At 51.7% G+C, this 26,215-nt stretch overlaps 1 protein-coding gene across 14 annotated transcripts in view; it reads right to left on the bottom strand.

Moving 5' to 3' along the window:
- The window catches only part of DLGAP4 (DLG associated protein 4), a 178,143-nt gene continuing 151,928 nt past the window's right edge, over positions 1–26,215 (bottom strand). For 10 of the 14 annotated variants that reach the window (XM_074605449.1, XM_074605450.1, XM_074605453.1 and 7 more), the window contains 6 exons: positions 8,606–8,967; positions 7,081–7,172; positions 6,203–6,612; positions 4,465–4,556; positions 2,657–2,809; positions 1–1,882 (listed from right to left, as the gene is read on the bottom strand). In XM_074605449.1, coding sequence (XP_074461550.1) covers positions 1,667–1,882; positions 2,657–2,809; positions 4,465–4,556; positions 6,203–6,612; positions 7,081–7,172; positions 8,606–8,967 — 1,325 coding nt within the window. In that variant the 3' untranslated portion in view covers positions 1–1,666. Of the gene's footprint in view, positions 1,883–2,656; positions 2,810–4,464; positions 4,557–6,202; positions 6,613–7,080; positions 7,173–8,605; positions 8,968–9,216; positions 9,425–9,522; positions 9,954–26,215 lie in introns of those variants that run through there. The other 4 variants (XM_074605458.1, XM_074605459.1, XM_074605461.1 and 1 more) reach the window with 2 other exon arrangements.

The following is a 26,215-nucleotide window of genomic DNA, read 5'->3' as shown; positions in this document are numbered from 1 at the left end:
TCATTCAGAATTTCACTTTTATTTATTTTTTTTTGCCTTCTGGATCACCAACACCCTCGCTGAAACGTCTGTGGGATTCTACCCCCACCCCCATCAGTGTAGCACACAATCTCCCAACTCCTTCAAGCAAGTGAAGAAACAAACAAAAAAAAGAAAACCCAAAAAAAAAAAAAATCCCCAGCAAGATCACTCGGGATGGGGCCAGATGCTTATTTTGAGGAGGTGGCAAAAAATTTGGTGGCGGCAGTTCTGGCTTCAAGAAGCCAGACTGGAAAAGGAGACCTACGAAGGGGAAAATGGGCTAAAAAATATTTAGCAATCCTTCCTCTACCCCGAGAGCAGGGAGATAAGCAAAAAATAGTCATCTGATTACACACAGGGTATATATTTTTACACACACTTTTACACACATCTAGATATCGTACATGTAAAAATATATGCTATACATATGCCCATTCTCACCAAGGTGCTTTTAAGTACACCGTCTGCACTGTGCGCATGGGCATGTATACGTGTGTATGAATTAAATGTACAGGTACTGCTAAGTGTATATGTGCATATGTACACATACATACAGGCAGGCAGCCTACCACCGGCCGCCTGTGCCTTCCTCTTTGTACAAAACCCACTCCTCCCACCCCGAAACACCGTCACGCTCTCCCCAAGCCCTCCCCCTTCCCCAGCCCACTTGGAAACAGGTACACCCCCCCCACCCCCCAGTGTAGCAGCTTCTTTCTCAACAAGCAAGTCAAGGAAAAGAATTTTGCAAAGGGAAGAGGAGAAAAATCAAAGTGAAGCATGTGTGATCGTGCCTGTAGTTGCTCTGTGGTCCTTCCGCTCCCCTCCCGTGCCTGGAGTGGGGTCCTGCTCTCCCGGGATCAGCCAGCCAAGCGCCGTCCCTTCCCCCTTCGCCAGCTTATTGCACATTTGCTTCCGGGGCTGCGTTTCAACGACTCCGCAATTACATTCCACAGACCCTGTCTCATCCTCTCACTTCAATAAAACAGAGGAATACGCACCCGCTGTCCTGTCCCTGCCCACCCCGTCCTCCCCCCACCCCAATATCCCCATCGAAAGGAAAACAAAACAAACAAAAAAAACCAAACCCCAAGAAAGGCTGCTTGCTAGCAGAGTGCAACAGTAGTACACACTGAATGGGTGTTCTCTTCGGGAGCTCTGTGGAAGAGAGGTTATTTCTAACACGGTAAACGAAGCCATGCAAAAGGTGGGATAAAGGGAGCCGGAGGAGGGAAAAAATAAAGGATGAGAAGGGAGAACGGAACTGAGGAGGAGGAAGAACACAGCATGGCAAGTGCTCAAGGCTTCATGTTTTCTTGTCCTCTTCTTGTAAACAAGCTAATAATTCTCATTAGATAGAACGAGTAAAAAGACTGAAGTTCCAAGTCGAGGGGCTGGAGGTTCCAGGAGTCTGTTCAGTCCGTTCAGCAACACCACAGCCAGTGAGAAAACGAGGGGTATTTTTTTCTTTTTTTAAAATCTTCATTACTTAAAGCTGAGAGAAAAAAGCCAACTCAGGAGCCCTTTTCAAGGATGGCTCATTGTCTCTAGACTGAATAAATCACACTAGTTTAGAGAGAACCTTTTTTTTTTTTTTCCTTTTTAATGACTTATAAAAACCACACGGTTCCTTCCTCTGCCCCTTTGCTCAAAGACGGGTCTGTGCCTCGGGTACGTAGATCTCGATGCTATCTGCGCTCTCCGTGGCCGAGTTCTGCCGGACAGAGGCGGCCCGCTTGGCTGCCATGAGACGCTTGCGAGCTTCCTGGCGCTGCTTGTCCGAGTCAGAGGCTTTGTCCCGGTTCAGTTGGGATTTGGACTTGGCTGGCTTCTTTGGCACTGGAGGGGGTGGTTTCTTCTCTTCCTTTAGGGAGACAGTAAGGAAAAAACCCAAACATAAAATAAAAATGCACATACAGAAGTTTACTCTCTGATACGGTGGGGACTCTTCTTGCACGAGGGACTAAGCGATGAGATTGATGACTCAGGTGAAAGAAGCAGTTCTCGAGCAAGACACTCATCAAAAATCAGCTTCCCCGATCTCTAGAAATGTGCTATTTCACATTTCATGGTACAGAGGCCTTCTGTGAAGCGGACCAGAGTTTGCAGACTATGTCTGGCCCAGCTACAGGTCAGAGCCCAGCACCGGCAGCAGGAAGACTGAAACTGATCTGGAACTGCAAAATTTGAATACGTCGCCCTGCCCAGAGCCATCGTCCTCCTTCCTACCCTCATGCCTAGTCGGGAAGCCTGGCCCAGGGACACAGCCCCTGCTGCGCTTTCAAAAGGTTCCAGCCGGTGTTTTTTTTTTTTAATACTCCTCAGACACCAAGAATAGTTAAAACCTATTCATACAGCGCTTGTAACACTAGAGGCCTCTGTATCACTGCTTAAAGAACACACCGCTCGTCGCCCCGGTCTCTCTCCATCATAACTCTTTTTCCCCCCTTGTACGAAATTGTTTCCCCTGTTACTCAAGAGGAATGGTCTCAGTGCATCGCAAGGCTGTGTGACAACACTGCACAACTACAAGATGCTAAAAGCCTTAAAGATCTTGTTTCTGCAGACACGAATAGACCTCTGATATCCAGAAACATCCGTGAGGTGCTCTGGCCGCTCCCAACTGCCCCACACTCACCTTTCTCTCCGGTGTCTCTGCCAATTGCCAGCTATTAGCTTTCAGGTGGTACAGCTCATCAAACTTCATGCTGATGTCTTCAATGGACAACTGCAGGAGATCCCAAAACCCGGCTAGGTCCTGGGCTGTGGGTCTGGGATTGGCATTAGGGTTCTAGAAGCGAAAGCATAAAAAAAAAAAAGAAAAAAACACACCTTTCAGAAAGAATATACCCCTCCTGACAAGCAGAGCAGCCTGCACAGCTTACATATTCATCCTGCGTAAGTCTACCTGCCTGACAACTGAAGCATCAAGAACCCACAGGAGACACCATCCCTAAATAGGCAGAGACACAATGCCATCATTTACAGTCAAAACTATGTCTGCAAAGATCAGGAAGCAGAGATCCTGACTGTATTTCTCCTGGAGGAGCCTGATGAAGAATCCTGGAGAGAGACACTCTCCGTAGCAGAAAGCCATAGCTCCCGTTCTCCCCAACGCTCCTCCCCCCACGCCCCAGCTAGTGCTAATCCCACAACAGGAACCTCCAACCAAAAGGTCCCCAGCACGCGATTCAGAGGTAGGACGCTGGTTTCTTACACAGAGATCCCGATTTCACGGTGGGGAATAAGGGAAATGGACACAACACAATGCACGGCACAGCTCTGACACCTGGAGTACTTGCACGCCAGCGTACGGCAATCCAAAGAAGCCAACAGAGCTTTCACGAGCAAAACGACTTTGCTACATTCCCCCCCGCCCCAAACAATCTGAAAGTATCAGTATTTCTCAGGCTGGGTTGCAAAATTTTAAGTCGCTTCAGTTTCTCCCAAGAACAGAGTTTTCCCGGTTTCTGAGACATCTGAACTGCCATCGCAGGCCCGGATTGCCTCAGGAAAGCACGGGATCAGATCTGAGCAACTCAGCACAAAGCGTCAAAAAGGGAGACCCCAGCGCAAAGCCTGGCAGCTACTGGTGTCGCTGTGACCTCTCAGCCCTCAGCAGCCAGAGATGAGCAAGTGGACGCTCAGCGCCTCACCCCTTCCCCTCCTCCTTCACGAGCTTCTCTAAGGTTTTTTTCCCCGCCAAGTAAAGGGGAAATCACCTCTGAGGAAGTTTGCAAAAAAAAAAAAAATCCATACCACGATAAAGCTTGGGGGGAAAACCAAAACAGGGGTCGCCACCCATCCCCACGTTAGCCCCGTTCCGCTCTCAGCGAGGGCAAACCCTCGCACTACATTTGAAGGGATCCGATTCAAACAGCGCTTGGTGAGGGAGCGAACGAGGGACAATCCTGTTGGGACGGTTTTACCATCCACATAATCTACGTGCAAACCAAGCACGTGTGCGGAAGAACGGCAGGCTTTTCAAACATTCCCCCCTCTTTGACAAAACCTCGGTGGTTCACCTCAAAAAGCCCTTTAGAAGTAACAGGAAAGAGGTAGTTTCCAGGACACGGAGCAGTATGGCTGCTTGACCATTCAGGCCCACAGAGAGATTTGGTGTGCTCAGCGCGCCCCGATCAGCGGTTCAAACGTCCTCATGGAAGCACCGAAAGGAATTGCGAACACCCGCCTTGAGCGGAGCGCAGCCCGAGAACTGCCTATTCAGAAGGGAGGGTGAAGTGCCCAGCCTCCCACTGCTCAGCTGCTGTTTTAAGTCGGCATTTATCCGTCCTGGCACGGTGCTCAGGCTGTAGGCTACCGCTGCATTGGCTTTCATTTTTACAGTGACAGTAGGCTGTAGAACACCCGATCACATTCCCGTCGCGCCGTTGAAATAGATACACCTCCCCTCCCCAAAATCAGGAGAAAGAGATCCAGACTCACCAAGTTTTGTTCACAGAGGCCGTGGAATTGCTGGAACTTCTGTGACATTAGTAACTGTGCACTGCCCACTGCGCTCAGGACTTTTCCTAAGACTAGGGGGGAGAAAAATAAAAGAAAAAGACCTCAGTTGAACAGAATATGAAATGCAGCAATGAACTCAGGTGTTTCTGGAGCAAAGAATCACTCTTGATTCATTAGAAAAGGAGTTTCAGAGACCCCCCCCAAGGAAGTTAACTGCTCTCAGGAAGAGAAGTATTGAAACTCGAATCTACAGGTGTCTTTGCCACCTCTTACTGCTCCTTCTAGAGCAGGTCAAAAGCAGGCCAGAACGAGAACACTACATCAGAGTTTGCAGAAACTGCAAAACGTAAACTGCCTTCAGCCCATCAGACATGCCGCCAGTGCAGTCTCAGCGAACAGATCTGCCGGCAGATCACAACCGGCTCTTCCACTCGTGCACAAGGTGAAGGCAGCAAGGGGCAGGAGAACCGTCTCCAACTTCCATTTACTAGGAAGGGATTTGCTGGCAGGCTGGGGCTTTTAATAACCCAGGACTTTATGCTGCTCTTAGTGGGTTTTTCAAGAAGCCTCTGGGTATGGCAACGTTCCTCTGCCCATTAACGGAAAAAACACCGTACAGGCTTTTCCCTTCCAAAGGTAGGGTTGAGAGACGCACAGCGCGTGCAACTGCACCATGAACAGGGATGAACTGATTCCCCTTCTCCTCCCTGGTCTGCTGCTGCACCTCCTGTTTATAGATCTTGGTGGGACAAGCGTAAACTGGGCGCCCTTCTGTACTCACCAGGTTCTCTGTTACAGAACCTACTAGGAAACTGCTCTTGGAGGTCACAGATACAATGCCACACTGGTCTTGGTGTCTTTTCTTGCCACAAGCGAAACAAGGGCATCCCCCAAGGCAGGGAGAGCCCTGGCACTGCCTGTCCGGTTTGCAGCTAGCGCGGCATCTTAGTGCAATAGGATTAGAGATGAGCTCCCCCGAGCCCTAGCCGTGACAGCGAGCTACGACTGAGTCTCACCATTATTTCACCTTTCGCAGGTATCAAAAAAAAAAAGTCATCATCAGCCAGACTCAAACCAAAGATCCTGCCCTCTGCAGCCTAGTCACCTACTTCTGTCACTCTGTACACACCATCTGCAAGCAGCACAGGTTTTGCCAACTCATTTGAAAATAACGGAACAAGCCTAATTGGGACGGAACCCAGTAAAACCAAGCGGCCTTGTATTCCCTGTGCACGCGCTTCTGGGGTATTTAGCACAAATTCAGGGAAGCTTTCCCATATGAAGAAACCTCCTCTTTGCCGTGAGGACAAGTGTACCGACTCAACAGATCAAAGCAGCTCAGAAGTCATGTTCATTCTGCCCCGCTGCCAACTAAACTTCCACCTGCCCGCCGGAGTACAACGGGTTAGGCAGGGAGAAAGATCCCACAGCCTCCCCGAAAGCAATCCATTTAAGCTGTTAGCAGTTTTGAATGGTCAGAAGCTGCACCATCCCCGAAAGTCTTCCATGCTGCATCACAGTATTACGCTAGAGGAGAGGAAAAAAAAAAAAAACCAAACCCGTTCCTTGTCCCATACTCATCTCCACATTCTGTCTCTCCGTAGGCTATCAGCAATTTAACTGCAGAAACCTGATTCAATACTTGGTCACAACTCTTTCGGGAGGGAGGAGCCGCTAGGCTGCTCCAGTCTCGTGTCCGAAGGCTGACCATACCTACCTTCTTCAGAGAGATTGTTCTCTTTGGTCTCCTGGTCCATCTGGCGGCACCAGCCTTCTAACCGCTCTGTTTCTGCCTGCAGCAGCTTCAGAAACCAGTACCCATCCCGCCGGCAGGCCCCTGGCTGCGTGGGTTCTGATGGCGAGGTGGAGGACGTCTCAAGCCAGGGGTCAGGAGGAGGGAGAGAGGAAGGCTCCAGGGCTGGGTCATTGTTTTCTCCATAGGAGAGGTTTCTCTTAATCTGTGAGGGCTTGGCTGGTTGCCTGGTAGTGGCATCAACACCAACGGAGTTGTTGTGTTGGGGGCACTCAGCGAGGCTTCTCTCAGATGATTTACAGCTAGAGTTACTAGGTTCCTGCGTGTCAGAGTCTGTGTCCTGTTTGGAGGACATGCTGCGAGAGTGGCTGTTTCTAGAGAGACCAAAAAAAAAAAAAAGCAGAAATTAAATAGCAGAACTCGACCTGGCTGGCCTCACGCAGACAGTGAAACGCATTTGGTTATTCCGCCTGCAGCTGAGCCTCACCCTGCCCGCCCTGCCCCTCCTCACACACAAACACACGCCACACATTCAGACAGACAGAATTATAAGGTTGCCTGCTTACTGCAATAGGCCGTTCAGACGAGAGGACTGACGCACATCTATAATTACATCTTGGGCTTTTTTTTTTTTTTCTCTAAATTTCAAACTCCCATCGATTTGGCTGTTTGCAGAACAAGAGTTTTTTGCAGTGGGTGTGTGCTGTGGAGGAAGAGCTCTCCATGGGCCCCCATTCAACACCACTCATATTGGAACAAAGAAGGGGAAAAGGCCTAAGCAAAAGTGGGGGAAGCGCAATTTAAAAGAAAGGAAACTACAAAAGCTTGCGTCTTTCACTTACCGCCACTCGTCCTCTACCTGTACCCCGATGGACTGGAATTTGGTGGCTGGTGGAGGAGGCTCCTCTTTTGCCACTGGCTGAAGGCAGTCAACCTTATTAAACGAAAAAAATACAGACAAAAACAGACACAAGAACTTGCTGCTGGAATTCACATTAGTAGACCAGGAGTGCTGCACACACACACAGCATGCTGACACCACACGCCAACCGGAGGGGTCCTCTTAGGAGAGGCACGAGGCTGCTGCTCGGGGCTGCCCCCACTGGGGCATCAGGACCGTATCCCGCCAGGTGTCTGCTCTAAGAGATGGCGCTGCCGTCCACCGCTGTTTGCATGGCTGCGGCACACCGGGGAAGGGCTGCGTCCCCCTGAAGGAGCAGCTGCATGTGTGGCATCTGACATGGGCCAAGGCCAAGAGATGGCAGCGATCTGATTTAAGACCGACAGCAAAGCCCAGCTTCCTCTCTCCCCGGGACTGACACCCTCCACAGCTCTGGATAAGAGGGTTAGAAGGTTTTAGGAAGGAAATCCAGGCTCTGGGGCAGGCGGCTTGGGAACCAGCTCAGAAAAGGAAGAGGAGAGGAATGCAGTCAGCCTCTCCAATGCAAGTTCTCTTGCCTTGCTGCCCCTTCAGCACGTGTTTCGCCCCACTAGCCCTGCAGAAAAGCCTTCGCTATCACACGTACCTAACTGGCCAGCCAGCCTTTCTGGAAAGCCAGTGGAGCACTTATTCAGCGCGCGCACACACACACACACGTGGTGGGTCAAAGCCCAGATCCTGCATTTGGACTCGCCCAAGTGCTCACGTTCCTCTCTGCAGGAACCAGCACTTTGGGACAGACCAAGTTTGCTTGCGGCAGTCAGCCGTCCGTAACCGTCTGCAATCTGTCCACCAGAAGAGTGGACAATGGCAGGTAACTTAAGCTTTGCTGAATAAAGCACGGGTTTACACTACTCAATGGGTTCTCAAATATTTGACTACACCAACAGCTTATTTCCATTGATTCTCACAGAGTTAAATGCTTCCAGCAAGAGAAGCAGCCACCTGCTGGGAATGGCGGACAGCAAGGAATTGCTCCCCCCTTCCTACAGCCCTGGGATCATTTGGCACTGCAGCAGCCCACACTACGTGGATGTCAAGTCGAAGGGCCCACCTCTCAGAAGAAAGTGGTCTCTAGAACCACGACGGACAAGGAGCAGGTCGATGTTAAGTAATACACAGTACAGAGCACAGGGATACCAACGGCAAAAGGCATCTTCAGGGGGACTCACCCAGTTAACACGGTCCCACTGCTTTATGAAACTTTTTAATTTTGTACTAGAAGAACTTAGTCATTTCTGGTCTGTTATGGAAAGCCTCTGCTGCATTTCACCCCTGGGAACACAGGAAGTTAGGCTGACAAGGCAGTTAGTTTCTCTTGCTATTCTAAGCGAGTTCAGATGCACACCTGGTCACACAAAATGCACACGCTAAATGGATAGGGTAAGGACATTCCTTAGGACAAAGGAGAACAAACTATTCCATACTTGTATTCCTATAGACGACAGCTTTCTTTTGGGGATATTCTCCACTTTAGGCTCTTCGCTAGTCAGAGTCCCTTTATCACTTTTCAAAGTTGCATTTTTCTGGGGTAACTCTGGAGTCTCTCTCGCTGGAGTCACGACGCTCCCCCTCGTCACACTGGGTGTCCTAGTGCTGTCCAAGCTGTCCGAAGAATTGCTGAGTCCCGACTGACTGGTCACCTCACTCTTGTGGTCCTGGCTGTCCAGGTAGGTGTCCTGCGCCGATTCAGTGCTGCTCTGCACAGTGACAGAGATGAACGGCTTGGATGTGGTCCGAGGTGGGACAGGAGGTGGAGTCTTTTTATATGCCACTAGGCATGATGAACCTGCAGTAACGGAGGTGGGAAGAAGGGAGGATGCGAGAGACAGATTGGGGAGAGAGAAAGATACAGTGAAAGAGAAAGAAAAAGCAGGTCAGTCACAACATCCAAGAGGAGCCTCCAAGCAGAAGCTGGAGGCAGAAATGCAGAAACAGCCTACAGCCAGCAGCTCCCACTGGGAAACCCAAACCAAAGCATAAGGGGAAGCGGAAGGCAGAGCCAGAGCTAGCTTGCAAAAGAAGTCAAAAGGAATACCATGATACATGAAAGGCTGGAAATGGAGGAGAGGTATAGAAAAGCCTCCCAAGAATGCTACAGGGTTTGGCAGGTGTAAGCCTCCACGCTGGGGAAATTTTCTTTGGCTAAACCCTATGTTTTAGTGTCCTAGTACAGCCAAGTGTCTCAGCTCTTTGTCCCATCGGTTGACAAGTTTCAGTGTCTGGACCAGGGTGGTGTTTTTTTCCTATAAAAACGGAAAGAAGCCACAAAGTTTGTTAGATGCTGATGGTAGGAACGAACGTTTGTGAGATACTTTAAAAACCTAGCGTTAGAGGAAAATACATCATCTGGATGGAACAGCCCAAGAGCGGCGAGGCTGCTGCTGCTCCACGTCCCCAGGTCCAACCAGTGGTGAGGCTGAAGATGCGTTCCCAGCAGGCACACAGAGCACCCATGTCCACTACGTGTACGTACACCTACGTGGCCAGCCACACAGGTTGTAGAAGAGCACCCACGTGAACACGCACAGCGGCAATGGCCTCATCCTGCTCCTGTCTCTGGCTTGACAGGGTGGAAGTCCGTTAGTGACGATACACATACAAAGGTGGATCCTGCAGCAGCTGTGCTCAGGCACTCAGTCTGCCCAGTTCCTGGACGTACAAGCGCCTGAAGCCAAAGTCCTGCTCCGGCTGCTGCCAAGAGAGGACAGACTGCTCTGGGCAGGGCACGGCCAGAAAACCGCGCTGACCAGCCAACTACCTACACAACTGACCCCTTTTGTGCCCTTACCCCTGCATTTCCCACTCTTGTTCCTCCCTAAATCACCAAATCCCCTTTCTTGTCCCACCTTTCGTTCCTCCCCTAAATATCCCACCAAGTCCTGCGCGATCCCCAACTGCTTTTCCCCTGCACCCCATAATGTGTCCCAGCCCTTGGCAGCAACCTCCTTAGTCCAAAAGGTCATCTGGAGAGCTGCTCCCCATGGCTCCTGGTGATGGGTGTCATGCCTGGACACCAGGGCTGAGGCTCTGCTGGGACAACCCTAGGAAAGGCCTGGACAGGGTGTTCGGTGCTCAGGGGTCCTTGACTTGGGGTCCCACCTGCCATTGGGTGTCCCTCCTTGTCCACGCTCTGGATTTGTGAGGGGCCGATGGCCCCAGGAGTAGCCCAGCAGGGCACGATTTGGGCTCCCCCTCCTGTTATCGTCTCTGAGCCCCTTCATGGGTGTGCAGGGGAGCTTTACCACACATAACGTTGCTCCACTCCAAGACATAACCAGAGGGGCTCACACCATCCTCTCTCCTCGCACGGCACTGCCCCAGCCACCCATTATACCTCCTGGAAGGGCCACATTCCCGGAGCAGGAGACTTAGTGCTGCTGCCAGGTTCCTCGCAGAGGGGTGGTAGGTCTGCGTGGCCAGGGTGTGCTGAGCCCTACAGCCCCACTGCCCCGGACGGGAGCTGCAGGATCAGGGCTGCTGCAGCTTTCAGGGTGACCCTGTGCCGTCCAGGCAGCGCCTGCAGAGATTCCCCTGCCCTTGCCTTGGTGTCTCAGTGTTGGTGCTCAGCTGTGCTTTGGTCCTGCAGGTTGGGTAGGGAGCTTTGCTGCTCCAGGCTATGAGCAGATCAGCTCCATCACCCCTCTGGATCACGGAGGGCCAGGTCAGCCCGCCCGAATTGTACCTTACGTATTGAAAGGGAACGGCATTCCCTTGCTCCTGGCGTCGGTGAGTTAGCACGTTACCGGGGTGTGTTCACAGGGCAGTCCTTTCCCCACATCGCCAATGACAAACCAAGCATCCCTACAGCATCACTACAGCACAACGGTGTGGGAAGCTCTGCCGGTGGCAGGGCTGTCACTCTCCCTGGTTCCTGCTCCCAGGAGCTCAGTCTCCAGCAAAGGGGTTCTGTCCTTCAAATTGAAAACCCATGCTCACCGTTCCCCCATGCACAGATCCGCCCAGATGCTGACAGAGACCAGCACAGACCCATACACCTCCCCAGCCAGTGACACAGACGGGCTGTACAAACCCAAACCCAGTTTCTAAGTGTTTCCCTAGTGCAGCTTTGATGACTGCAGGGGCTGTCATTCCCTTGGGTTCCCTCCACCAGCCCATATTCCCTGATCTCAGTAAAGTTTTGCACCTCAAATTCCAAGCTCCTACCTCCCAGGCGCATACGTAACCTCCCCAAAACCTGCTGACACAGCGATAGATATATACATGCAGATATAGATACAGACCATTTTCATTAAACAATACAGAAAGACTTTAAACTTTACCATTTCCATCCCCAAAGTAGCCACCAGCGCATTAACAAATTAAGTACCAGATTACAGACCAGTCTCTGTGCTCTGTCGGGAATCCTTTGACTCCCTGGGGACCGTGAGAGCGGGCAGAGGCATCTGCTGCTGCCCAACACGACCTTCCACCCCCAAACCTGCCCTGCCTGCACGCCCCGGGGAACGCGCAGCAGGGTACCTGACAGACATTTTCATCTTTCGGGGCAACCGGACACAACCAATTCTGGCTCAGCCCACCACAGGGTGCCTTCCGTTCCCCGCATGGTTTCGTCACAATTAACTGAGAGGTATCAAACGAACCTGATCCGAATTGATTGCAGGTATGGGAAGGGGTGTTTCACAGGACATGGGCCTCCCGGTAGCTCTTTTTCCTCCGCAGAGGGGTCCCTCCGCCTGAGCGGAGGTTGCCCACGCTCGCGGGGTGCCCAGGAGGGGTGTCCCAGCTGCCTCACAGTCTCCAGTGGGGTCAGAGCCACATCCGAGCATCCCTGGGAGCCCGGTCATATTCCCTGCGGGGAAATCACAGAGCCACACCATGTGCCTTATTGACAGTATTTACACGTGCCTGTATTGACGCATCCTAATATTTACCATATTAACAGCTAATGTTCCACTTCAAAGACAGAACTAAAAGGAGAGGGTTAGAGGGAAGGAGATCTCCGTTTCCAAAAGCATTTATAAGCCCAAAGATGCTGAGCAGCACTGCAACGGTGCTACTGCTACAGGAGAACTAAGGAGCCTACAGCGGCGTTGCCCACCAAGCTGCCTTTCAGTGTGAATCTGAACAGGGGATCAGGAAGGCACAAAACCCATACCAGTTCCTCCCAGTGCCCCAAGTCCAGCACAAATTGAGCAGTGTCCTGATAGCCACGAGAGTGGGACCTGTCCTGACAGCTCACCCCCACCCCCTGACACACAGCCCCCATGGCTACAGGAGGGACTTGCCGTAGGGAACCACATAGCTGAAAAATAACCAGGACAGGCCAATACGTCTGGGGATGGGGTTATTTTTCAGCTTGATCAGTCCCCAGTGCCGACACATGCCGTGTAAACCACCCAAGGCAGCCTGAGCCCACAGCTGCTGTGTCCCCAAGCCAGGACAGGAACTCACCATGCACTTTAAAAAAAAAAAACACCTACAATAATTTCCTAAAGTGTTAGATGCAAGTGCTTCAACTTGGCAAATTTACATGCCAAAACACAGCTACACGCATCCTTCATCCCATACTTACTCGGTCATGTAAATACTGCACAACTGCACTGCAAGGTCCTCACTAACGGACAACTAAAAGGGCAGAGGCATTCACATCCGACCTGCAGTCCCACTTCGTCCCCTTGCCCACGCAGAGGGGAAGCCCCTACTCTCACAACAGCAGCAGGATCTGTGCGGGTGCTCAAGCAGCACCAGCTCGGAAGTGTTCAGCATCTCCAAGCAAGTCCAGCTCACCACTGGGATGCCTCTTTCAGAGGTACCAGATTAGATGGCACCACTCGTGCAAGCGTGGGTTGAGCTGCACCCCAGAGCTGACCTTGGCCCATGGGATGTCGCTTTACAGAATCTGGTTCCTTGTGTCAATGTACAAACGGCCGGCACAGCAGGAGACATGGAGGCGTTAAGCAACAGACACCGCATGATCGCTCCCTCTCCTTCCCCGTGTTCTCTGCAGGACATCCCCAAAAGCCTCCTTAGGTGTACTGTAGATCTGAGCAAGTTAAAACTTGCCTTGTTTCGGATGCCTGCCTGCTCCTTGCCCTTACAGCAGAAATCTTGACTACCCCTACCCGACACAGAGCACAGCATGCTACACAGGTACAGCATTCCTCACTGGAGCTTTGCCCCATCCCAGCGAGCGCCCCTGGCTGTACGGCTGAACGGCCTCTCGGCCACGTGCTGAAATGGTTCATCTGCCACCAACACCTGCTCAGGCAGGACACCACCGCTGAAGACGGAGGAAAAAGTTCAACTCTGACATGCACTGGAGAGCAGCCCACATCTTTGGCTGCTCGGGCCAAAGGGCTGCTTTTGGCTGCCCTCCGGAGCGGAGCCGTGGGCAGGAAGAGCCCTGCCAGTCACAGAGGAGGCAGCCCCCCACGGCTGAGGGGTGCCCACAGCCCCTCTGCCAGGGCTGTCTGACCAGAGCGCACCATCTTAAATAGCTACAGAAACTCCTAGGCCAAGTCTCATGCCTGGCCTCGCGCAGCTCATCCCAGAGCAGCGTAGGAGCAAGCTGAAGAGAGCGGTCGCAGAAGCACCCCTTGCTAAGCTGCGGCTGCACCACCATAACACAGGACGCCCGTGCTGCCTTGCATTACTGTACCGGGGCGCTACAGCGGCTATTACCTAGGAGAAGGAAGGGCCACCCAAACTGTCAGTGTTTGGAGGACAGCTTGGCTGTATGGCCCTCCAGTTAAATCCCTTGTCTCCCTACTCCGCACGGCCTCTCTTCTTCCCCAGGAGAGCGCCCAGCCCGGCCCACCAGCCGCCTGGCGTTCCCCTGCCACCCACCCGTGAGCCCGCGACACCGTCCTGCTGGGAGCTGAGCCGAGGGGAGGGCGCGGTGGTTCTGCCGACGTGTTTACCAGCAGCGCAGCTCAAGTTTCCCAGCTGCTGTTTACACCCGCAGGGCTGCAATGTAAATGGGGAAAGTAAATCAATTGCTATCTGATATCGAACGCCGCAGCCAGGCAAAACAAGGGGAGGGCAGCACAGCGGCACAGAAAGGCAGCAGTTTCCTGGGAAAGATCGGTGGTGTTCAGGGTCAATAAGCCAGATTCAAATTCATCCTTCCGCCTCCCAGCAGACAGTACAAACACCGCTCGCGCTGCTCTATTTACAGGGGGAAACTGCAGCATCCCCTTGTCTTGTTCCTGGGAATGCCTTCATGCCATTCGGCGCAGCTGAAGAGCATCACAGATTTTGCTAGAAGGGAATCGCATCGCACCAACAAAAAAAATGCCCCTGTTAACGTACATGTGGTCCAAGGGGTTGTCTATGTGAGCTATGAAAACAAGTTTATGGCTCTAAGAACCATTGCAAAGGAAAGAAACACAAAAAGATCAGAAGCCTTGAAGAACTGCAGATACTTTGATCAGTGCAATTACAAATTAACCCCACTGAAGCTTTCTGCAACCAGAAAACAGGGACTTTTGACCGTGCAGCAAGCCCAGAAACCACACCTTACCTCAAATGGGTTTCGAAAGCAAAAGGGGGAGTAAGCCCACCTAGAACAATCCGCCCTTCTCCCTCAGTACAACTCTGAGCTAAGTTCCAGCATTTCTTGCATCTGTGGGAAGAGAGAAGATGTTGAGGAAGCCAAGAGCATCCCTGCTGTTTCTGTAGGAGAGGTGTTACTGGACCAACCCAGCAGGCAGCACATCCTCATGGCTCAGAGGCCGGTCCTACCAGTTACAAGTGTTCTGGTTGTTGACGTACCCCTCAAAGGGCTACAGCTCCACGTGGTATGAACCCGCTCGAGTCGCTGCAGGTCAAATTTTAAAATTATATTTTAAAATCAGCTTGTGCTATGATGTAGGACTATAATCCATAGGGGCACTGGAGCAGGTACACACCTTAGTCTGCAGCACCATCAGCTAAGTTTGCTTGTGAACATCAGCCACGCTCCAAAAGGGTACGGAAGAACAAGAAAACGTGTAAGTTTTGCTTAAGCTTCCAGCTTTGCAGCACTAGACTCTTCCTGCTCATAGGATCTGCTCAGGCTTATTTAAGCAAGCTGTTAAGCATTCACAACTGTGCTGTGGATGATTGATTTTTGGGGGAGGGCTGGCTGTTTATAGTCTTCCTCACATGATTATTTTTAGAAAGCAGCATGTTTCCAAATTGGCGTCTTCACATGGCATTACCTGCTGCCCTCAGGGGCTTGGGCGATACCCACTGACGCAGCCCCGGGCAGAAGAGCTGTTTTCAGAGCCTTAGCCTGGAGAGCCCTCCTCACCCCCAAACCAGCTGGGCACGCTGTGATTCTCCCCTTCCAGGGAACCACGCATTGGCATCTGGGAAGACTAAATGCAGGAGTCATAGAAGAATATTAAATCCAGCACTGCCTTGAGAGAGCCCTGTTCAGACGCCACCAGGCTGCGCTTACCTGCTCAGTACCTGGCAGCACCGCCAAGATCATAGCCGAGGTATTTGGTTTTAGATTTAAATATCATAATTGCCCTCAAGCGTGCCTCTAGCATGAAGCGCCCGGTTATTCTGTTGCTATCGCTGATTCCATACAGCCCGGTATTTCTAATCGTTCCAGTGACTTCAAGGACCTATTCAAGCCATCCCCGTTTTTGTTAAATCACTTCCAAGGCTCCAAGCCCCAGCTGGGTGCGAAGGCAAGTCAGGCTGCCCTCAGCCACACTGGCAGGGCTATTGCCTTCCCGCTCCATGCATGTCCCCCCCCCCCCGGCCTTCTCCACACCAAGATCTGAAGAAATGACCTCATTTCCTCCTGCATAAAGCAACACGCTCTGAAATAATCTCTCCTACTACAAGACAAGCTCATTTGTCTTTTAAATGAGCCAAGCCAATAATCTCGCAGCAAGCGAGAACCACCACCAGTTGCATTAGCCCCTCAGGGATTTTGGTCCCACGTCTTTCGGCTGGTGTTTGCCACCGGGTCTCACAGGTGGCAGGAGGACTGCATTTAGAGGCAGTTTCCAATAGCAAAGGGAACTGGAACAGCCACATTCCAAGCGGCCCGACTTCTGATTTTCATCAGCTCGCAGAACACTTCAAGGTTGAAACTATAATGAACTGCAGGATGTTTTATTTGTAGAGAGTCCAAGTAAAAACGATGCCCAGTTACAACTGCTACTGAAGACAATACAGATCTTTATTGATTTCATGGTTCACAGCAATCACTTCAGACCTTTTTGTTTTCTGCTGAAACAAAGTGTTTCTAGCCTTTAGGGCCACGGCTGCAGCACGCAGGCCTCCCCAAATCCGTATTTGGCATGTATAGAAGCAGACTGAAGGGCAAGATACCTTGCATTGGTTAGAGGCGCAGATGAGAAAGGTACCCAAATTTTATTAATCAACAGGAAGATATTTCCGTCTAGACAAGATGAGGAATCCACGTGAAGATGTCACCTTTTGCTCGGAAAGAATGACTGTCTTTAGAGCACTGGAGAAATTTTAAAAGAAGTCTTACACTGGTTAAACAAAACCACACTCCTGGAAGACCAAGTTAAGTGACTGCATTCGTTTAAAGAGACTGTTTATGGAAATGCTATAAATACCTACTCCCTCCGTGTTTTCCCTTCATAAATCTTAGTAGTGCTGATCTTTGAAAAAAGAACAATGTCACCTCGATACCACGCAGAGGAAAACAGGCCCCCAACAGGGAAACGTGTTGCCGACCAGGACTAAGCTGGGGATGGGCTGTGTGTGGACTCTCCTGCCACAGTCCTCACTCCACCAGGCTGCAGTCTACACCCTCACCAGCAGCATCCTGGAGCGAGCAGCTCCTCCACCGTACAGTCCAAGCTGTGTGTCACCTCCATGGAGGCTAAAGATGCCCACGGAGTGACCAGCCCAGCAGAACCCTTCTGAAGCTCTCAGATAATCAAGAGGAACATCGTTAGCACCTCACCAGCTCCCCACAGCCTTCAGCTTCGCTTACCCCATACCTGGTGTTTCCTTATAATCCTGGAGCTGATACACAAACCAGGCTGTGCCTGTAAGTCAGATGACAGAGTGTGCTCCAGGTGCTCCTCCCAGACAGCAGCACCAGGGGAAAAGCACCACCACCTCCGCATTACAGCCCAGCTCCCACCCCAGACCATCCAACGTCACCTCAAGCAGTTCTGAAGGAGGTTGGTGGAGAAATCCAAGCTCACATTCCCCTTGTCGTTGCCCAGCTTTTGGCCCTGGCACAGCTCAGTAGGTAGAGCAGCAAGCCCTGCAGCCTGCTTGGGCACGGCTGGAGTGACAGCTGGGACAAGGGGACCACTGCCACGCCATAGCCTGTGGGCTGTTGCTTCTCCCACCATACAACCAGCTGAAGACAGACGCTTGTTTCCAGGACAGAAAACAAGGCCTTGGGCTCTCTGCCCCAACCCTTTCCACAGGCAGAGGGGCACTCCCTCACGCCAGCCCCCAGTCTCCCAGCCAGAAGCGAGAGAACCCCAGAAACATCAGGGAGCACACCAGAGAGGCCACACTGAGGGAAGGTGGGTCTCTGCAGCAGAGACCAAGGAGAGATGAGGGGCAGCAGGCCCATCTCCCCCACTGAAGCAGCCTGGGGTCATACCCTGAAACCCCACCAAGCTGCAGCTCTTCCTACCGGCAGCTACGGAAGATGACCAGACCCCACTTGGAGCTGTACCCAAGTCACTTCTGACCCAAACAGCTACAGGAAGTGGCTATTTCCACCTGAAGCGAACGGCATCAACTCACCTGTGAGACAAGCACATAGAGGGGAGATGCCCTTACTAACGAGTACCAGTCTTCCCACACAGGCCCACTGGCTTCCTCTGGGAGCACCCACCATCCAACCCACATACGTGCTTGACCCGTATTCCAGCTCCCCGCTGGTACAGCCCGTACCAGGGTCTGTAGACTACATTTCAGCTATCTGGCATTTTGTTGCTGAAAGAAAAGTAGTAAACACATACTTCCCTGAAGCCCCACCACAATCCAGCCGAAGAAGCAAACACAGCTGCCTCCTCCGCACCACCGAGCGGCAAGCGCTTCCATCTTTGCAAGGGCTACACCATTGAACAAAGACCTGTGCCAACAGGTCTTGGCTTCCCAGCTGGGAAACCGCTTGCTGGTCAAGTGGGCACAGAGCTGTTAAGGACTTGTCACTTGCTGCTCCTGTTCAGGTTCAGCGCCCACCTTGGTCACAGCACACCCGCGGATCTCTACGTCTACGCTGGCAGGACAGTATTTATCACCTATGCATTCATCTGCCACAAGGGACTGCCCTGCACTTGCTTGACCACTGCCAAGTACAGTAAGTTCCTGCACATTGTTGAAACAAAAGAACTGGACATATCTGCAGGAAAAAGACCTCAAACTCACGGCACATCTCTCAAATGTTACAGTCAAAGAGCCCCCCCCCCAATACAGAAGCAAAGGGCTCTCTCCTTGAATACAAGCTATGTGTGTTTTTAGACTAACAGTAGAGCTTTCATTCAGAAATACACCACAAAATACTCTGTACAACCATTTGTGTTCTCTGGTCAGCCGTGACTGAGATGCCTTTAGGGAGAAGCGCAGCCCTAGTTCCCGGCACTGAGTGACTGCGCTGGGTGGAGCGGGGATGGCACAGGGCAGGCGAGGGGGCAAGGGCAGCTGAACGCCACAAGATTTAGTAGCCGCTTCTCATTAGAGACCTTGTCCCTATACTTCGGGGGAGGATGGGGGGGGCAGAAACATTTAACCAGTGAAGGAAAGGCTAAGAGGGTTGTGATCTCTTTACACGCGGGACTTTGGATTTTTTTCAATGTAGCCAAAGTTTGAGCTTCTCAGAGATGTTCCGATTTGGAATTCGTAGCAATGCCCAAACAGAGAAATTATAATAAACACTTATACACTGAAAACTATGACACTGGGAAGGCAAGGCAGCTTGCCCTTTTTTTTTTTTAAAAGCCACTTGTAGAAGGTCACAAATTTAAAAGAGGCACGAAGCATCAGATGACACCACCCAAGAATGCTGGGGTTTAAAAATACAGTATCTTGCAGTGCTGGCCTTCTGACCAAATTGGTCATCTCCCCCTTTCGGCACGGGCTGCTACGGCGGAGTTCGCCTTACAGTAAGGACACAACAGATGCTCCGGAGAACGCCAGCCACAGACACTCCCAAGGCCATCTGCAGCAACTATTACTGGGGCTTCGATTTGTATTAGAAGAGACATCGTAATTTCTCCCCACCCTCCCCAAAGCAGTTTTCAGCACAAGTCTTAAAGCAAGTTGGAGCAGTGATAGGCAACTCCACCCTGCTCCCCAGACACACATCCAGCAAGCTGTCCATCTGTCCCGGGGACTTGGGCAGGTCTCAGGCTCCTGTCCTGTGCTAGCTGGATTGAAGGGAGCATTCCCCTTCTCTCCCTGCCCAAGATGTTAATTCATTACCAAGAGCCAAGATCCCCAAAACCAACCGTCTGGCTTCAAGGAGTCACCGGGAAGAGAAAGCCATGAGCATGGTCCCAGGAGAAGCAGAACTGCTGCTCTGACAGGGTGGGGGTGCCTGGTCCCCGGGGACAGGGACCCCAGGGGTCCTTGCCTCTCACCTGCTACCTCATTGCCCATTTTGTGGTGGCACACACGTTTTTCCACAAAGGGGATGAGGTGAAGGGAACAGCCCATCAGTTCGGTGCGCCTTTGTTCTGCACTGGTTGTGCTTATCCCCCCTCAACAGCCTCACTAATGAGGACTAACGCTTAATGAGCTTAATACACCAAGAGATGCGAAGCAGCACAGCTAAAGGGAACACAAACCCACAGAACCCTGGGATCTCTACTCATTACCCACGCGCTCCTGCGGCCTCCACCCAGACCAGGCTCTGAGGCCAGGGCCCTGCCTCAGGAATTCAGCCATGGCAGCGGCGGAAGCCCTGGCGTGCCCCCGCACACCCCTGGACTGCCACCGCCGGCCCCGCCAGCCTGTCTTTGGATACGGCTACACCAGCACAACCAGGGCTGCAGAGCCACCAAACCAGCCAAGTCCCCTTCCACGAGCCTACGCAGGCGGGCGTGAAGAGAGAGCTGCCTCCTCCCCAGGCCCCTCTGCAACCATTGCCCAGCCCATCCCCGGCCCCGCAGCAGCCCCGCAGCACAGAACAGCGGGCAGAGCAGGCAGCAGGGGCGAGCAGAAGCGCCCGCATAATCCTAGTCCCATGGCCAGCTTTGTACAAGTGTGACGGGAGTCCAGCTCGGCTTCAAAGCTACGCTCAGATTACGCCATTTCTCCCCATTTGCCTTTGTCCAGGGATGCATAAATAGCAGGGGAGCACACCCAAGCGGGGGCATCAACGGTGCCAAGGAGCCCCTGCACCAGGCTGATGGCAGACCTGGCAGGGCTCCTGCATCACCAGCAGCCTGTTCACCACTCGGCTGCACCGACAGCATCCCCCCTGCCCTCGCCTCAGCATCCTTTCAGTCACCCAGCACCACACGGCTCCAACCCAGGCGTGAGCCACAGTGGGAACTGGGGGCTGCCCGAGGGTCCCCGGGGAGCAGGGACTAGCTGAGAGGAGCCTGAAGCCTTTCCGTGCACACAGCAACAGTCACGAGGAACCTGTGCTGCTGCTCCTCCTGCCCCTGGAAAAGGCAGGGAAGCCCTGCCGATACCCCGCCTATGCGTCTGGGCCACACGGCAGCTAGTCCTCTCCAGAGGGTCTGCAGGAAGGGGCTGAGCTCTGAACCATCTGTGCCACAGAGTCAGAGGGTTTCTAGACAGCAGACATTTCCAGCAGACCGCGCCATCGGGACAGGCCACAGACTTTCCCTGCAGCCAGTGCCACATCTCACATCACTGGACAGACTGGAGCACATCCACCTTGGAGAGCCCCCCCAGGGGACAGCCGAGCTGCAGCTCAGCACACCACCACTCGCAGGCCTCCAAGAGGTCTGAGGACCACTTCAGCATTATATGGACCACAGCTTAGCGACCACATATCAGCCAGAAGCTCCTCAGACAATGAGATAAGCTGCACTGAAAGATGCTGCCACAACAGGAGAGCAACAGCCCTTTCTGCTAATGTTGATGCACTGAAGCATCATCCACTGCCTCCTCCCGATCCAGAAAGCCGTGCCTGCAGCAGCCTCACCCAGGTGTGACAAATAAAGCTCACCTGGCAGCAGCCACCCCAGCACAAGGGACTGTCTGCTGGACTTTGACCACCCACTGGTTGCCAGTGCAGCAGCGCAAACACACAGCACTCGGGGTAGCTCTAACACCATCAGCCAGGAGATTAGAGACAAGACCGATCCACTGGCAGAACAGGAGAGAGAAAAAGCAACTGAAGACATATACAGATCTGCACTCAAGAGAGTATTTTTGGGGTACAGCACTCATGCCAGGCTCCATTCCTCCTTGCTTTTAAATATATACTGTGGCAGTCCTGAAATAACGATTCCCACACCAAGGGACTGGGGAGTCCGTTACTGCCGGCCGCACACTGAAGCTTTTTTGTCCAGGCCAGTTTTGGCTCTGCAGCCCCAAAAGTCTGTATTAGGAAGGCTTTGTGAAGAGCAAGGACTGTGCAGGACACCCAAGACCATGGACGCGGAGAGGCAGTGAAGGGAGCACTGGTTTGAACTGGCTGCCCACAGTATTACTGTCACACAACAGCGACCAGTCTCCGTACTCCTCTCCCTGTTTAATGCCACCCTTCCTGCAAGTTTTGCTTAGGATCATGACAATATAAACATGAATTTAGGGCATAAAGGTGAACCAGGCGTGAATCAGCCAGTGCCCCTGGGTCGCAGGCTGCTTCCCCTCTCCCTTCCCTACCAGGGGATGCTAACCTGCTGCTGCCCTGCAAAGCTGCACAGACCAGGGTTCGGAATTTAGAGCAGACACCAATAATAAGGAATGACTGAGATTCCTCCATTTATCCACTATTAAGTGCACTGAGGGTATTAGAATTAATCTTCAAAGTGTTTAGGAAAGCTAGTTTAATTAGGCAGGTCTTATTAGTTTTTCTCCAAGCTAGTAGTTTCTAGAATATCCTGCAGAACTGAGTTCCAACCGGCTAATTATGCGCTGCATGGAACAGCCCTTTCCATTTGCCATCACTTTGCTTTATGCAATGCCACATCACTCGGGGGATGGCATACGCAGATGCTTTTAACGCGCTTCTCTGCCACAGCAGAATTCCTGGGAATCTTAACACACCTCCTCAAAGTCGCACCCAGTCAAAAACATATGGCTAAAAACCCCGCAGCACCGCTTGGTAAACCAAGCCTGTTCTCGTCTATGTCAAAGCTCAACAACTCACAAGTTACTATTTTAGGATATGCTGACCACTAAAGCACAAAAATCGAGTCCTTCCCAAGCATTTGTTCACACATCAAAGGAGACACACTGCAGGCTTTCAAGGTACAAGCAATAAGCTGCATCTTGAGCACAAAGTAAGCGCCATAACCCACAACTGCTTGCCCTCAGAAAGGGGAATTTGTACCGTGCTGGACAGACAAACAGCAGTTCCTCCGCAGTGCTTCCCGGTGTACCTTTCAGCTCAGCGATCATCCTCTAAGCCCCCTCCCAGTAACCCATTCTCACTTTTTGTCCAGAACCTTTTTTATACAGTTGCAGGAGCACGAAGAGCTCTAGAAGGGCAGAATCACGCCTAAAGCTTTTGGGCAGTCAAGCCCATTGACGCCAGTTTGGTCCACGGCGCTCAGGGAGCGGCGGGAAGGTTTTTGCAAGAGCTGCCGGGGCGGTGTTGGCATGGTCCCACCAACAGACAGTCGTGGAAGCAACGTGGATGGGTTACCATTATTTTAAGTGTAGCATTTAAACACTGTTCACAGAAGAGCTGGCCAAGAGGGTGCTGAAAACGCTGATGGCAGCCAGCAACTTGTCAACACAGAGCGTGATAACAGGAACAGGGCTGCGCTGGTGTCAGCAATAGCCCAGATCCCCCTAGCACAAACGGGGCTCCTAGGGGATTGCTTCATCCCCAAGAACCAAAGCAGCCAGCAATTCTCGAGCCTACCTAAAAGATCTAGAGATCGCCACCATCGCTGCCGAAAAACCTCACGGCGAGGGAAGAATTAATTTCTCCATCCCTTTATTCAGCGTCACGATTTTCAAGACAGTTTTCAGGTACTGTATCGCAAATTTTACCCAATGCAGACGGGGAATTGCTGGCATCTGCTACTCTCACTCGCTCACAAGATGAGATTCCAGCTGTTTTAAGCAAGGGCAAGCATTCAGCAACGCCACCAGGAGCAGCAGAGGTGGTTTTGCCAGAACATTATGAAAAACCCTCCCCACACCCAGATGACTAGAAATTCTTTGTAAGCTAAAAAACAAACCACACCCTGTACCCACAGGGCCAGAGAAAGCACATGTGTCAGCAGGCGAGGAGACAACAATGCAACCCAGGCTCTGCGCAAGGGAGATGGAGAAGGCATCGAGCTGAGCATACATCTCCCTGCGCTTACCCAGCCTATGAAAAAAAAATAATAAAATCTAACCCTTAGTTAAGACTGTCTTTCCACTCGGACGTTTGCTGTCAGGCAGCCAGCACCCAAGATTTACATCTTCAAAGCTACAATCATCAAGAGGTTTTAATAGTCGGATTCAATTGAAGCTATTTCCTCCCTTAAGTATGTACAAACCAAGATGTGGCAACATTATGCTAATCCCGAAGAATCAAAGTGAAAATTGCTGGGAAACTTCCGTTCGCTGAGGCACAGGACAAGCTTTGCATGTTAGAGAAAGCTATTCCATATTCTAATTCACAATTTAACGTGGCATTAGTTATAAGATTAAAAAAACCCATCACATGAACAGACATAGAAGAGGCTGTAGCCGGTCGCTCCCTCTCCATTAGCATTAAATCTGACAGTGGTTAGCTGCTGCACCAACCAGCACCGGCAACGCTGTGGGATCTGAAGAGGCCTGGTAAGCCCTTGGAGTCAGAGCAGACAATTAAGCAAATATTCCAACCTTCTAAGCCTTTCGGGTAGGGTACTAGGAAGCTTTTGAAAGCATAGCTGTTATCATTGCTTGGATTTCAGAATGCTCCCCGTATAAACTAACCCCCGTACACAGCAAAGGCGAGCTGACCACCTTCTTTCTCCCTCGCTCACCGCAGAGAGGGCCGTAGACAAACAGCAGCAAATGCCCCCAGTGACGCCGCTCACACTGTTCTCCCAGAGGCCAAGAGTCCCCAGCTTTGATTTCTGAAGAATTTCAAATATCACAAGCACTTCCCGAACAATGGGCCCTTCTCCCATCCTCCCAAGGGAGGGGGTAAACCCAGAGTAGCCGGAGTAAACCCAGCACTTTCTGGAACACTTCGTTTCAGGAATCAGGCAGGCCATTTGACAAAGGAGCCACTGTGCAGGCTCCAGCTCTGAAATGAGAGCACAACAAATCCCAAGCGTGAGCTGAGCCTTCTCCGAGCTCATCTGAGGCTCTAATATCTGCGACCTAAATAGCTTCAAGTCTTCATCTTTACAGCTCAGTTTGCTTTTCCTAGAGGCTGCAAAACACCAAGTTCCTGGTTCACGGTTCTGAAGAGTCCCTGTAATATTTCCAGTCGAGAGCCCAGACCACCACTTTTCAGCCACAAATACGGGTAGCAGAAGGGCTGGATTCATGCGTGCAGGACTTGTTCGCCCACACCCATGTCCATCGGTCCTCCAGCTCGCAGAACCTGCCATAAAGGTACTTTGAAGATCTAAGACTATTAACTAGAAAAGGGACACAAGGGAGAGGCTAGGGATGAGCCCTACCACATCCATTTAACGGATTCAGTTTCTAGGCAACAGAACTAAAGGCACCGTCTTAGTTACGCTGTTCTTGTGCCATTTTGTCTGCCGTGGCACTCTCGGGACTTACTCCTTTCTGTCCTGCTGTCTCGAATTCGGTGTTTGATACACTGACACCCTGGCCTTCCAAGGAGGGTTACAGTAAAACCCAGTCTCCAGCAAAAAAGTATTAAATGTCACTGGAGCATCCCCTGCTGCTTCGGGAACCTGCTCAACTGCAGAACAGACTACTTTATTTTCCTGCCTTGAAAGCAATGTACCAGAAGACTTCTTGGCTTCATTTCCCACCGTGCTTAATATTTATTCCCGTTTCCAAATGACTGATCTCCTCTCCCTCCGCTCCTTTCAACTTACCAGTTGTATAGCTCCAGCCACAAAATAAACACTGTCCGAACGAAACTCGGAAATCCTAGGGTTGTTCTGCAGGATATTGCAGAAGGTTGCTCCCAGGACTCCACGTGTAAACACTAAATACCAACAAGCAGATGAAGCAGAGCTTTCAGCACCGGCACTTTCGCTTTTCCTCATCTGCTACGCAACACTAAATGGAAGAAGTTAGCCCGACGGGATGGGAAGGAGGTAACGACCACTGATTTAGAGGAAGGCGATGAGAATGATCTCCAGCCTGTTCTGAAGTTATTCCAGCAAGAGACAGGTGTTTTCAGAAGAAGCCCCTCCTTGCTAAAGCACAGCTATCTGACCCTCCTGAGAAACAGCGTTCACTCCATCTCCCAGAGCTGGACGGGCCTCCGGGAGAGGCTGCTGAAAGACACCACCCAGCTATTCTTTAGTCCAAAGAGCTGCAAACACGTGCCGTGAGCAGGCTTTCCATGGTGGCTTCTTTAGCAGCGGAGAATGGCCTCGAAAGAAGCCTGTCCACGATGCTGCCTTTTCCTGTTCCTCCTCAGCTCTCCCTCCTAGCGTGTACAAGAGTTTCACAGGGCAGAGTCTCGGGCACCTGCACTCATAGCAGGCAGCACAAAGATCAGTGACTGCAAAGCCCCTGCTCCAATGAAGCACAGAAGCCTTTTGTCAATTATAGAGTAACCTAACCAGTAACTAAAGTGGTGCCATTGAAAAAAGGCAAGGTCTGCTGGAATCTTTGATGGATTACATCAGTGAAGCACCAAAACCGACATAACAGCTCCAGTGGGAACGGCCCTGCTTCTCAGATCAGGAGCTTACCAAGCCTAGAGTTGTGAAAAGGAAATTATGGGGCTTTTTGCTCAGAGTCACAATCCTACCAAACATCTGTGCTACCAGTCCTCCGCA

Source organism: Larus michahellis, chromosome 12, assembly GCF_964199755.1.
Source record: "Larus michahellis chromosome 12, bLarMic1.1, whole genome shotgun sequence".
Lineage (NCBI taxonomy): Eukaryota > Metazoa > Chordata > Aves > Charadriiformes > Laridae > Larus > Larus michahellis.
Note: the sequence above shows the minus strand (reverse complement) of the source record. Positions and strands in the feature narration are given on the sequence as shown.